General features: G+C 41.7%; 1 protein-coding gene across 11 annotated transcripts in view; it reads right to left on the reverse strand.

Moving 5' to 3' along the window:
• The window catches only part of LOC128698209 (zinc finger protein castor homolog 1), a 522,290-nt gene that overhangs the window by 7,124 nt on the left and 500,226 nt on the right, over positions 1–14,940 (reverse strand). For 5 of the 11 annotated variants that reach the window (XM_070098617.1, XM_070098618.1, XM_070098623.1 and 2 more), the window contains 2 exons: positions 14,865–14,879; positions 5,080–5,445 (listed from right to left, as the gene is read on the reverse strand). In XM_070098617.1, coding sequence (XP_069954718.1) covers positions 5,080–5,445; positions 14,865–14,879 — 381 coding nt within the window. The remainder of the gene's footprint in view (positions 1–5,079; positions 5,446–14,864; positions 14,880–14,940) is intronic. The other 6 variants (XM_070098621.1, XM_070098624.1, XM_070098619.1 and 3 more) reach the window with 2 other exon arrangements.

Consider the following 14,940-nt stretch of genomic DNA (forward strand, 5'->3'; position numbering starts at 1 on the left):
ATGTACATACTAGTCTATTTTATCATTCACTACCGTAAAAAGTTAAAATTTATCAATGCATATGTACAAACAATTACTTGTTCTATTTGCAGTTGAGAGAAATGCAAATAAACAAAGATGCTGAAGCAAATCAAGTTTATTCTCTATAAAGATTACATAATATATATTATTATTACAGATCATACATGTTCCATTTGCATAAAATTAACTGTAGTACATACTGTACTACTGTAATAATTGATGTCTAGTGTTGGTAATATGTATAACATCTACAGTGTTCTGTATCATATAAGACAATACTAGTGTAGGTACTGACAGATGATTTATCTTGTAAACAGATGACATAAACTTACTGTATCTATAAATACAGTACAGCACTCTAAATGTATTTTCTCTTCCTTACGATTTTCTCAACATTTTTTTTCTCTAGTTTACTTTATTGTAAGACTAGTATATAATACATTAATCTACTGTTAATGTTATTGGTAAGGCTTCCCGGTTAACAGCAGGCTATTAGTAAAGTTCCCCTCAAGGAAGGTTCCTTGATGTTGATGAGGGGCTCTTGATTTAGGGAATTGGATCTGTGCTCCAGTTCCCCGAATTAAGCCTGATTGCCTTCCACATCCCCCCCAGGCGCTGTATAATCCTCCGGGTTTAGCGCTTCCCCTTGATTATAATAATAATAATAATAATAATATTAGTAAAGTTTTTGGGGAGTCGAAAGTTATACATGGATTTTTGATGTAGGGGGTCAGTGCCCCTAACCCCCGTGTTATTCAAGGGTCAACTGTATATCATTACACATCCTCCACTTCCATACCCATGCAGAAACTAACAAAAGTGGAGAGGTTCTTGACAAGAGTAGTCACAGATTTGAGGGAAATGACCTATGAGGAGACTAAAAGAACTGAGCCTGATGATATTAAAGCACAGAAAAAGCAATGAAGACATGATAATGTAAAAGAAATTTTGAGGACTTGACTGGGTGGGTAGACATAAAAGATGGAAAGAAATGGTAACAAATGGGCACAAGTAAATTTTATACTCGACTAACATTTAAACTGTGTTCAATGTGGATACAATTATTTGTACCTTCAAATCTTTTACCTGCCACTATTTTTGACTCCAGAACAACTCTTTGGCTCTTCAATCTAACCAAACATTTAAAAGAAATATAAGACCAGGAGGGTTCACACACTGTATCTTGGTTAACTACAAAGGTGATTACTGTGTGTTCAACGTATTAGTGTGCTTAACTATCAAAAGTAAACAATGAAATCAGTAGCTGTTGTTCCTCCAATTAGCAGTGTGTGGAAGTGGTACAAAGATGACTTATTCATTCCTAATTTATTACAGTTTCATGATACTAACAGTGGAATTCAGCCACAAAACACACTTAAGTACAGCCTCTCCTCATTTAGCAATGTACTCATTTACTGACAACTTGGACTTACGATGGGCTCTCTGACCACTGTGCATACCTAATAATGTATATTAGAGCTGATTTCCTCTATTCTGTATATTACAATATGAAGACAGTGCACTACTGTATAGTATACATTTAAAAATATACCAGAAATGTTATAAATGATGCACAGGTGACATTAAAACAATATAAAAAATGGTTGACACAAACCCACTACCATTACAGTATGCTCCTCACTTATGGAAATAAATGGTATAAAATACCGACACAATGGAAATATAAACACATATGCAGTATAATGTGATCCTTTATTGATAACATTTTGCCCACACAGTGGGCTTTTTCAAGTCACAAACAGATCTACCTGGGGTGTCAGGTTCAGAATGCTGGGTCAGGTGGAGAATGCTGCATCTGATGATCTACCGAGTGGGGTTATAGCGTCTAAAATCTTGGGTAGCTTGAAAGGGAGATTGGATAAGTTTGTGAGCAGACCACATGCAGTGTTCCTCCATTCCTATGTTCTTATGTGGGATAGCGATGAAGTTTCTTGGCAAGTGGTTCAGCTATGTTATAGAAGCCATTGTTCTGGTTGAAGTTGTTGGATATAGAGATAAGCGATGATTCTTGGATTCTTCGGTATTGAGTGTTGTCTTCTCTGGCGATAAGTCTTGAGTTTCTGTAGTTTATTAAATGGTTGTGTGAATTACGGTGTTGTACACAATCATTCCTTGTATCGTCAGACCTGCTTGCGTATTGGTGTTCTGAAATATATGTTTGGAGGTCTCTTGATGTTTCGCCCACGTATAATTTGCTGCAGTCATTACAAGGGATTATGTTTACCCCTGAAGATGTTTAATGCCCGTCATCTGCAGTCTCTGATATAGTGACGAGGATAGTGAAGTTTGGAAAATACCTGTTCAATTATAGTGCATTCTTCCTCAAGGAACTCATTGCTGCAGATTCTGAGTGCGCGCAGGAAAAAGCCTATAATTACACCACGTTTAGTTTTGGTGTCGTGGTGAGAGTAGAAGTGGAGAAGATCATTTTGGTTGGTAGGTTTTTGATAGACTTTAAAACGAAGTTCATGGTCAGCTTTGCAGAGAGCAACATCAAGGAAAGGAAGAGTGTTGTCGACCTCTTCAAGTGTGAACTGGATTGAGGGCTCAACCTGGTTGAGCTTGTCTTGGAGCCAGGTGACAGATGAAGGAATAATGATGGAGAAATGCTCGGCTTCCAGATGTTCCATGTATAGATTTGCCAGGACGGCACTGAGTGGCGAACCCGTGGGTAGTCCAAAAGTCTGCTGAAAGAGGTGATTTTCGAAAGAGAAACACGTAAAGCCAACACATAGTTCAACAAGGTCTGTGAAATCGCTGGCTGGAATAGGAAGATCAAGTGAATTGTCAATTTTCCTGCGCAAGAGATCGATGGCTTGTGTGGTAGGTATTTTGGTGAATAGGGAAGTTACGTCAAGGCTGGAAAATTTCTTGTTCCTGATATTGATGTTGCGAATGCGATTGAGATCACCCGAGTGTTTGAGATGTACTGAACTGATAATGCCCAAGAGTTTAGAGAGGTGTTTTGTGAGAATTCCTGAGTTGGTGGGGAGCACTGCCTATTCCCGAAGATATGGGCCTCAATGGGATACCAGGCTTGTGAGTTTCCAGCATTCTGAACCTGACTAAATACTCGCGTACCTTCCACCCCAGGTAGATCTGTTTGCGACTTGAAAAACCCTACTGTGTGGGCGAAACGTTGTCAATAAAGGATCACATTATACTGCACATGTGTTTATATTTCCATGCTCCTCACTAAGTGATGAATTCGTTTACCGACGTGGTCCTAGGAATGGAACTCCATTGTTAAGTGAGGAGAGGCTGTATATTTAATCCAGGATAACCTAGTACGATCATACAGTGTGACTCATTTCCATGTTTTGAGGAGTATTACATTCAGCATACCAAGACTAAAATAATAAACAAAACAGAATAAAAACAATTATACCATGTACGTGTATTCCAAGTGGAGCATGTCAGGCTAAGAAGCATTTTCCCATGTTTGAAGTGCTAAAACATTTTTAAAAACATCTAATATAATAAACTAGTGTACATATTGGCATCAATAAATTGTAAAACTTAAATATTGCTGGCTCACTTACACTGCTGTTGCAATGCATGAATATGTATTCACCAACTTCAACACAACATAAAATTTTAAGTTTTTATCAAATTCCATTCATTTTAGTCTTATTCAATTAAAATTTTTATTTGGGGGTATGCCACAGTTGAAGGGTTAAACATGCCAGCCATCTCCCACCAATGAAGGGTGACCCAGAAAAGAAAAAACGCTTTCACCGTCACTCATTCTATCACTGTCTTGCCGGAGGTGCGCCAACATTACAGCTCATATGCCCCTCCAAACTGCAATATTCCCACCCCTCCTCCACTGTACTTACCACCTCCAGAACTCAAGTCTGGCTAACCAGTTTCCCTGAATCCCTTCATAAATGTTACCTTCCTCACATTCCAACAGCACATCAACTCATAGAAACCACTTGCCTCCACCCCTGTCTAACATGCTCAAACATGCCTGCTGCATGTCCAAGCCCCTTGCATACACTATATATACAAGGAAATCCTATGATTTTACAGTTGTTTCAAGGTGTGATACTATTCAAAACATGCAAACACATCACATGGTTCGACTTTCCTGGGTTGATTATTGTTATTATTATATTTAGGGAGAAATGCTAAACCCAATGAGGTCATACAACATCTCACCAACATCAAGGAACCTCACTTGAGGGATCAGCATCAAGGAACTTTACTTGACAGACCAGCATCAAGGAACCTCACTTGAAGGACCAGCATCAAGGAATCTTACTTGAGGGGGCAGCATCAAGGAGCCTCCCTGGAAGGGCCTCCATCAAGGACCCTATGGGCCTCCAAGGAACCTATCTTTAGGGACCAGCATCAAGAAGCCTCCCTTTAAGGAGGTTCCTTGACTGCAATAACAAAAATCTTCACAATCTATAAAAATATGGTTGCCTAGTCACAGACCGGGCTGTGGGGGCACTGATCCCCAAAACCTTCTCCAGATATACCTCAGGTATAGAACATCCAGTTGTAAGACTGGATGTTCTATGGATGAGATCTGGGTCCAGTTTGTACATTCATAGATTGTTAATATAAATAACATGGCTCTCATGTTTATCACACTGTTTATCCATGTATTCTCTCTAAAATGTGTGTAACATTATATACTTTTGCACTTATTCCATGCTGTACCATGTCACTGGGGGATGGGAAGGGGCAGATTTTTTTTTTTTATATTTTGTATGCAAGACTTTCTTAACATACACAAATACTTAGGCCCAGCCTTTGGACCCATTATGCACCTCAATAAATCCTTTGCAACACTGCCCACAGGATGGGTATGAGGTGCATAATAAAGATATCAAAATAACTTAAGCAATAGAACATCAGAGGTGAGGAGCACTGCAGCAGTCTAATGCTCAGTAACCCCCAACTGTCATATATGTATTAATACCAACATAATGCAGCACTGTATGACCCTGGTGGATTTAGCACTTAGTTTTGATTAAAATAATACGTAATAATAAAAATATCAACCTAATCATTCAAATTGCTTACTTGTGGTTGGAGCGGATTTGAGAGGACGGGACCTGTGAGAGGCAGAAGAATGGGTTGAGGGCCACCCGGGGTGGTGGGGTGACCAACAGTACTACAGTTGCTGGTACTACAGTTGCTGCTGGTGCTGCAGGGGATGTGTAGTCTCGGTGGGGAAGTCTCCCGTCCTAGGTGAGCCAAGTGACCCAGGGGTGTCATCGGATGGGGACCTATGGGCATCCCGAGGGGCCCGTGTGGAGGGGGTGAACTCTTGGGCAACTTGAAGCTGGTGAATATGGCCTGAGGGGTGTCGTGGGCACTCGATACAGGAAGCTGCAAGGAAGGAAGTCGATTTTGACGGGACAGAAACACTTTGGTGTGTGTCACGCTCTGTAATGTTAATTCGGAACGAATTATACACCCGGAGGACAAGTTATCCTCTCATATGTTTGACAAAAAAATTCCAAAAACAAAAATACTGTGCTGATCATGTGGAGATTTGCCCCAATCCCTACGGGAAAAACTTTTTTAAATTCTTGGATAGAACAGTTAAGTTATTGTTCCTTACATAAATTTTAGCTAGGATAAGTTAGGGTGCTAGATTAGTTTACTTCGAAAGTGAAAATTAGCATCTCAAAAATCTGCATAACTACATTTGTTTCTTCTGGGAGGAGCAGAAGCCAATCTGTGTGTTATATGTTAACAGTTCCAGGAATCTTGACCTCTATGGTCCGGTCTCAAACCAGGCCTCCTAAATGGTTAAGAATAAACACTTAAACACACAGGGAAGTAAATATAAATGTATTTTGAATGCTAGTAGAGATTTGTAAAAATTTTCTTCCTGTATGTTTGAGACAAAAAACAGACCACCAATCCTACTGTAAAAAAATTGATTGACAGATTTGTGCGTCACATTCGGATGGAAGATACACTCAGTCTTCAAAGAGTTCCTAAAACCTAAACAAACTAAGAAAGTTGCTATGCAATAATCACTAGTTGCCAAGACAATCAACTGAGCTCATCATAGCACTCAATCACTCAGCTGCTTGTTACAACATTTTATTAGGTTTAGGATTTATCAAAACATGCACCTAAGTAAGTAATAAAGCCACATTTGACCTATAGACTAACATCAAGATTAAAGTAACCTCTGTAATAGGAACCAAAGTAAACTCTCAGTGCATGTTAGATAGGAGTAAATGGAGATGAATGGTTTTTGGGACCTGATGAGCTGTTGGAGTGTAAGCAGGCTAATATTTTGTGAAGGGATTCAGGGAAAACAGTTAGCTGAACTTGAGTCCTGGAGGTGGGAAGTACAATGCCTGCAATTTAAAGAAGGGGTTTGTGGTATCTGCAAAGACAGTGATTATGTGTGAATGATGGTGAAAGTATATACAAAGGAATCTTGGTACTCGAACTTAATTCATTCCAGAAGATTGTTTGAGAGCCGATCCGTTCGAGTATCGAACATATTCTTCCCAACCAATTTTCTTTTTGGTTGGCTGTTATCATTAATCTTCGTAGGCCCCACGGTGACTCATTTATACAATATAAAAAACACCAAAAAATGTGAAGAAACACAAAATAGTTTACAGTGAAGTTCTCGCAGGTCGTGTTTACCGAGGTTCCACTGTACGTCATGCCGAATAGCTAAAATTTGTCGGTTAGAAAGAACTCATTTAAAATTAAGTCTTTTCTAAAATTTTGTCTTATACATTGAAATATATATTTTTCTCATTAGGTTCAGAATGATTTTTGTGAAATTATTGCATACACAATTTTTTTCATGCCTTATTTGGCAAGAAGGGCATTCCCATTTAAGCCAAAATTGCAAGTTTTACCTATTCAGTCCCCTCAAGGAAGGTTCCTTGATGTTGGTGAGGGGCTCTTGATTTAGGGAATTGGATCTGTGCTCCAGTTCCCCGAATTAAGCCTGAATGCCTTCCACATCCCCCCCAGGCGCTGTATAATCCTCCGGGTTTAGCGCTTCCCCCTTGATTATAATAATAATAATACCTATTCAGCATGAGACACACACACATTATATATACATATATTACCTGGAGTATACCTGGAGAGGGTTTCAGGGGTCAACGTTCCCACGGCCTGGTCTGTGATCAGGCCTCATGGTGGATCAGGGCCTGATCAACCAGGCTGTTACTGTTGGCCGCACACAACCCAACATACGAACCACAGCCCGGCTAGTCAGGTACTGACTTTAGGTGCCTGTCCAGTGCCTTCTTGAAGACAGCCAGGGGTCTATTGGTAATCCCCTTATGTATGCTGGGAGGCAGTTGAACAGTCTTGGGCTCCTGACATTTATTGTGTTGTCTCTTATTATGCTAGTAGTACCCCTGCTTTTCATTGGGGGGGATGTTGCATTGTCTGCCAAATCTTTTGCTTTCATAGGGAGTGATTATCGTGTGCAAGTTTGGTACTAATCCCTCTAAGGATTTTCCAAGTGTATATAATCGTGTATCTCTTCAACCTGCATTCTAGGTAGTACAGGTTGAGGAACTTCAGTGTTCCCAGTAATTGAGGTGTTTTATCAGTTATGTGTACCGTGAAGGTTCTCTGTACACTTTCTAGGTAAGCAATTTCACCTGCCTTGAAAGGTGCTGTTACTGTGCAGCAATATTCCAGTCTAGACAGAACAAGTGATCTGAAGAGTGTCATCATGGGCTTGGCATCCCTAGTCTTGAAGGTTCTCATTATTCATCCTGTCATTTTTCTAGCAGATGCAATTCATACAATGTTATGGTCTTTGAAGATGAGATCCTCTGACATGATCACTCCCAGGTCTTTTACATTAGTTTTTCACTCTATTGTGTGGTTGGAATTTGTTTTATACTCCGATATAGTTTTAATTTCCTCACGTTTTCCACATCGGAGTAATTGAAATTTCTCATCATTGAACTTCATATTGTTTTCTGTGGCCCATTTAAAAATTTGGTTGATGTCCACTGGAGTCTTGCAGTTTCTTCAATGGAAGACACTGTCATGCAAATTCGGGTGTCGTCTGCAAAGGAAGACACTGTGCTGTGGCTGACATCCTTGTCTATGTCAGATATGAGGATGAGGAACAGGATGGGAGCGAGTATACTGTGCCTTGTGGAACAAAGCTTTTCACAGTAGCCTCCTCAGACTTTACTCTGTTTACTGTGGCTCTTCATGTTCTATTTGTTAGGAAATTATAGATCCATTTATCAACTTTTCCTGTTATTCCTTTATCATGCATTTTGTGCACTATTACACCATGGTCGCACTTGTCAAAGGCTTTCGCAAAGTCAGTGTATACTACATCTGCATTATGTTTGTCTTCCAGAGCATCCAGGACCTTGTCATAGTGGTCCAGTAGTTGGGACAGACAGGAGCGACCTGCTCTAAACCCACATTGCCCTGGGTTGTGTAATTGATGGGTATCTAGATGGGTGGCGATCTTGCTTCTTAAAACCCTTTCAAAGACTTTTATGATATGGGATGTTAGTGCTATCGGTCTGCAGTTCTTTGTTATTGCTTTACTGCCCCCTTTGTGGAGTGAGGCTACGTCTGTTGTTTTTAGCAGCTGTGGGACGACCCGTGTCCATGCTCCCTCTCCATTGGATGCTAAAAGCACACAATAGGGGCTTCTTGCAGTTCTTGATGAACACGGAGTTCCATGAGTCTGGGCCTGGGGCAGGGTGCATGGGAATGTCATTTATCGCCTTTTCTAAGTCATTTGGCATCCTGATAATAGGTTCGAGTATCAAATTCTCTCTCTCATAAAAAATTAATTTAGGTTTTTGACTCGGTCTGGTTAGTGGCTCGCTAAAAACTGAGTAATATTGGGACTTGTGTAGCTCACTCATTTCCTTGCTGTCATCTGTGTAGGACCCATCTCGTTTAAGTAGGGGCCCAATACTGGATGTTGTTCTCGACTTTGATTTAGCATTAGAAAAGAAATATTTTGGGTTTCAATTTCATTTATGGCTTTTAGTTCATCCCACATTTCTTGACTCCTGTAAGATTCCTTTAGCTTTAGTTTGACGTTTGCCATTTCTCTGACCAGTGTCTCCCTACGTATTACAGATATAATTTATATACATACATAAGAGAGAGAAAGAGCCCTTTGTATATACAGTGGACCCCCGGTTAACAATTTTAATCCGTGCAAGAGGGCTCATCGTTATGCGAAATAATCGTTATGCGAATTAATTTTCCCCATAAGAAATAATGGAAATAAAATTAATCCGTGCAAGACGCCCAAAAGTATGAAAAAAAATTTTTTTTACCACATGAAATGTTAATTTTAATACACACAAACTGAAAAAGGCATGCACAATTACATGACACTTACTTTTATTGAAGATCTGGTGATGATTGATGGGATGGGAGGAGGGGAGAGCATTATCTTCTTACTGTTTAGAAGGGGAATCCCCTTCCATTAGGACTTGAGGTAGCAAGTCCTTTTCTGGGGTTACTTCCCTTCTTCTTTTAATGCCACTAGGACCAGCTTCAGAGTCACTGGACCTCTGTCGCACAACAAATCTGTCCATAGAGCTCTGTACCTCCCGTTTCTTCAAGACTTTCCTAAAATGGGCCATAACATTGTCATTGAAATAGTCACAAGCACGGCTTGCAACAGCTGTGTCAGGGTGATTTTCATCTATAAAGGTTTGCAGTTCAAACCACTCTGCACACATTTCCTTAATCTTTGAAGTAGGCACAATGGATTCCACAACTGGCATAGGCTTCTCAGGGTTAGCCCCAAACCCTTCAAAATCTTTCTTAATTTCCATACTAATTCTCACCCTTTTTACCACAGGGTTGGCACTAGAAGCTTTCTTGGGGCCCATGGTCACTTATTTTCCAGAAACACCACCGAAAACACTGTAATAATACGAAATATTCCGAGTGTATGCTTGGATGTTACCGCGGAGGCTGGCTGGTAAACAATGGGACGGCCGGCACATGTGAGGGCACATTGGACGCGTCTCGGACGAAAATCGGTATGCGGGTTTTTAATCGGTATGCGGGGCAAAAATTTTGCGATAAAAGTAATCGTTATGCGGAAAAATCGCTATGCGATGCCATCGTTATGCGGGGGTCCACTGTACTATACGTATACTGAGATGGGCATTTCTTACTATATGTATATTTAATAATTAATACACATCTCACAGTGTATGTATAGTGACATTTATAACTTTTAACACAACCTATATACAAAGAAGTTGATACTGATTTGGTAACCTCTTCGTGTATATAATAAAAGTTTACTCAATATAATGCCTACTCTAGGTATCAGCAAATTCCTGACTGGTGGTGAACAGGTGATAACACAGCCTTACTGACTTGCGCAGATCAACCAGCGCTGTATGACTTATGTGGGTTTAGCAGGTGAAATTACTGACCTAGAAAATGTACAGAGAACCTTCACGGCACACATAACGGAGATAAAACACCTCAATTACTGGGAGCTCTTGAATTTCCTGAATCTGTACTCCCTGGAATGCAGGCGGGAGAGATACATGATTATATACACCTGGAAAATCCTAGAGGGGCTAGTACCGAACTTGCACACGAAAATCACTCACTATGAAAGCAAAAGACCTGGCAGACGATGCAACATCCCCCCAATGAAAAGCAGAGGTGTCACTAGCACGTTAAGAGAGAACACAATAAGTGTCAGGGGCCCAAGACTGTTCAACTGACTCCCAGCATACATATGGAGGATTACCAATAGACCCCTGGCTGTCTTCAAGCAGGCACTGGACAAGCACCTAAAGTCACGATAAGATAAGATTTCGTTTGGATTTTTAACCCCAGAGGGTTAGCCACCCAGGATAACCCAAGAAAGTCAGTGCGTCATCGAGGACTGTCTAACTTATTTCCATTGGGGTCCTTAATCTTGTCCCCCAGGATGCGACCCACACCAGTCGACTAACACCCAGGTACCTATTTGCTGCTAGGTGAACAGGACAATAGTGTAAGGAAACGTGTCGAAATGTTTCCACCCGCCGGAAATCGAACCCGGGCCCTCCGTGTGTGAAGCGGGAGCTTTAGCCACCAGGCCTGACTAGCCGGGCTGTGGTTCGTATGTTGGGTTGCATGCAGCCAGCAGTAACAGCCTGGTTGATCAGGCTCTGATCCACCATGAGGCCTGGTCACAGACCGAGCTGCAGGGGCGGTGACCCCTGGAACTCTCTCCAGGTAAACTCCAGGCAGATCAAAAACCACCTTTTAGCTAATATATACTTATGGTGCGGCAGCAGAGTGTAACTAATAAGCCAGACCATCCTATTGACACAGTCTTGCCAAAACAACATGGAACTGACTCTCGGCTTCCTTTGAGACACACATTAAAATAGTGGATAGCACCATCACGGCCCCTGGGCAAAGTTTATACTAATCTTGTCTTTGTGTTAAGTAGCTTAAATAAACAGTCTCAAGTTTGATATATCACAAGCACTCCTTGCTTTACACGGGTTATGATGCTCCAACCAAACATGGAGTCAAAAAATTTGTGTCGAGATATTAATGGTTATTTGTGTAACCCGGGTGTGGATTGTCTCTGTTGCTAATGATGGATTGCAAGAACTGGTTGAGGTGTTTTGTGGGTGTGGGGAGGGGTGTTTGTGGGTGTGGGGAGAGGTGTTTGGGGGCATGGGGAGGGTGTTTGTGGGCATGGGGAGGGGTGTTTGGGGGCGTGAGGAGAGGTGTTTGTGGGTGTGGGGAGAGGTGTTTGGGGGTGTGGGGAGAGGTGTTTGGGGGTGTGGGGAGAGGTGTTTGGGGGTGTGGGGAGGGGTGTTTGTGGGTGTGGGGAGAGGTGTTCGTGGGCATGGGGAGAGGTGTTTGGGGGTGGGGTGTTGGGGGGTTGTGCTTGGGGGTGGGGTGTTTGGGGGTGTGGGGAGGTGTGTTTGTGGGCGTGGGGAGACGTGTTTGTGGGCGTAGGGAGGGGTGTTTGTGGGCATAGGGAGGGGTGTTTGTGGGCGTAGGGAGGGGTGTTTGGGGGCGTGGGGGAGGGGTGTTTGGGGGCGTGGGGAGAGGTGTTTGTGGGCGTTGGGAGGGATGTTTGGGGGTGGGGAGGGGTGTTTGGGCGTGGGGAGGGGTGTTTGTTGGCGTGGGGATAGGGGTGTTTGTTGGTGTGGGGTGTTTGTTGGCATGGGGGGTGTTTGTTGGCGTGGGGGGTGTTTGTGGGCGTGAAGAGGGGTGTTTGTGGGCGTGGGGAGGGGTGTTTGGCGGCGTGGAGGAGAAGTGTTTGGGGGCGTGGGGAAGGTGTTTTTGTGGGAGTGGGGGAGGGGTGTTTGGGGGCGTGGGGAGGGGTGTTTGGGGGCGTGGGGAGGGGTGTTTGGGGGCGTGGGGAGGGGTGTTTGGGGGCGTGGGGAGGGGTGTTTGGGGGCGTGAGGAGGGTGCTTACATATATGTGTGTGTGTGTGTGTGTGTGTGCCTAGTTTATTCAGTAACTAGAAGATCTATGAGGCAGAAATATATAATCTATTTGTGTCTTTATATATATAAACGGGATGACTTCAGGTATATCTAAGAGAATGAGTATAACTGAAGAAAGAATAACTATGGGAAGAAAAGGAGAGGGTATAAATGCTTAAATTCTAGAATTTCTGCGATTAGAATAAAGGGTAGATATGAGAAGTGGGTTATAATAAATTTTTATGATCCTGAAGGTGAGAGAGAATGGAAGATATTAAAGCAATTGTTTCACATATACTCTTTTTAAAGGGGGGGGGGAGTGCTCGATATGCATGAATCAAACATGATCATTTTCTATTAAGCAGTTGCTGAGCCATCCATACAGGTTTAATGCTTCCATCATGAGTATTATAATTATAGCCTCAAAAAAATTTAATTTCATCCAAAAATTTGGTGTACCATGGCTCAGCTGGTATCTTTTCAGCTTACACACTGAGGGACTGGGGGGGTTCGATCCCTTGTATGGTCTGAAACATTGCGTATGTTACCTCACACCTACTGTACCTGTTCACCTAGCAGTAAGTAGGTACCTGGGTGTTAATCAGATGGAGTGGGTGGCATCCTGGGGGGGTAGGATACCTTAGGTTAGGGCCTTGAACTAAGCTGAGGTAGGATAACGGCTCTTAGTCTGTAAATGAGCTGAGGCAGGATAAAAGGCCTTAGCCTATTAATTGAACTGTGTAAGACAAAAGGCATAACTCACATTTTTCTTAGATTGTTAGATTTAAAGCCTAACACAAGTCAATAGGCCTACACACAAGCTATGCCGTAATCCTTAACAAAGGGAAGAAACTGAGTGTGTGTGTATACAGAGATACCTTTGTTGGTTAGTGTGGTTTGAACCCTGTCTACTACACGAGGGTCATTAAGGCTGCATGCCATTTGTTCACCACCAGTCAAGAATATTTTAATATCGATTGCTATCGCACTCAGCTCACACTGAGTGTCAGTGGTTCGATTCCCGGTACGGGCGGAAACATTAAGACGTGTTTCCTTAAGACACCTGTTGTCCATATTCACCTAGCAGTAAAATAAGTACCTAGGTTGTAGTGGACTGGTGTGGGTCGCATCCTGCGGCAAAAGTGACCTAATTTGCCCGAAATGCTCTGCGTAACAAGGGACTTTCTATAGAGTATGTTATTGATGTCAACTAGGCATGTATACTTTGTACATGTACTTGTGGAAATAAAGATTATTATTATTATTAAAGTAAACTCGGTAGGTATAATGTTTGTCGGGAAACAGAACAAGTGTTTCCTGGCGCGGATGACCCACAACTGGGGCTTTGGTCATCTGACCGAAGCCTTCCGCTGGCTTACCGGTCCACCTAAAAATCGTGGTTATGATTATAACTATTGAATATGTAGGGTGATAAACATTCCTGCACAATGTATATATATACTATGTCGTCTCTTGCACTCAACCACCGTAATAATATACCTGTATCCTTGCTATGTTTTACGGTTTCCAAATTGCTATTTTACGAAGATATCACTTTTTTTTCTTAATTCGATAAAAATACCATTTGAACCATTTTTTTTAGGGGGGGGGGGATAATTTGAGTAGTGAAAACTTATACATAGTGTTGTGTGTGTAAAAAGAGAGCAGTAGTAAAGTGTAATAAGAGAAAGCAATAGTAATGTGTAATAAGAGAGAGAACAGTATGTGTAAATAATAAGCAGAAAGAAAACAGTAAAGTGTAATAAAATAGGGACACAAGTGGAAAAGTGTAATAAATAAGACAGAGACAGCAGGAGTAAAGTGTCAAAATAAAGCGAAAACACAAATGCAGCAGACACAATAGTAAAGCAGTTATTAAGTAAAGAGAGAGGCTTCAGAACAAGGTTTCATTGGGACCACTTTTCGCTCTATGAGGAGCGAAACGTGATCCCCCATAAAACCTAGCCCAAGACCGCGTCTTCTCTAGTCCGGAATTAATATCGAAGTTCCTGTCTGGTGTCAAAATATTCCTAAGTTGTTTGCTTAGTAAAATCTGGTGGTAATAAAGCTTTAAATATTGTTTTGCTCTATAATAAAGCTGGCATTACTCTAAGTCAAACGGTTAAGCGTTAATAGCAACAGTAAACGGTTAAGCGTTAAGAGCCAACGGTAAACGGTTAAGCGTTAACAGCCAACGGCAAACGCTTAATAGATAGCAGCCAACGGTTAAGCATTTATAGACAACAGCAAACGGTAAAGGGTTAACAGCAACAAACGGCAAAGCGATAACAGGCAACAAAGGGACAAAAGGGGCTGAGTAAAGGGAGATGAGTAATGGCATTAGTTAGCTATGCGTGTGTAACAGCAAGTTAGCAAAACAAATTAACGATCTAACTTACGTAGTCATTCCACACCTGAAAGTAATGGGAGAAAAAAAAATCAAAATATTTGCGACAACCGTTGTATACAAATATG

This window comes from Cherax quadricarinatus, chromosome 63, assembly GCF_038502225.1.
Source record: "Cherax quadricarinatus isolate ZL_2023a chromosome 63, ASM3850222v1, whole genome shotgun sequence".
Classification (NCBI taxonomy): domain Eukaryota; kingdom Metazoa; phylum Arthropoda; class Malacostraca; order Decapoda; family Parastacidae; genus Cherax; species Cherax quadricarinatus.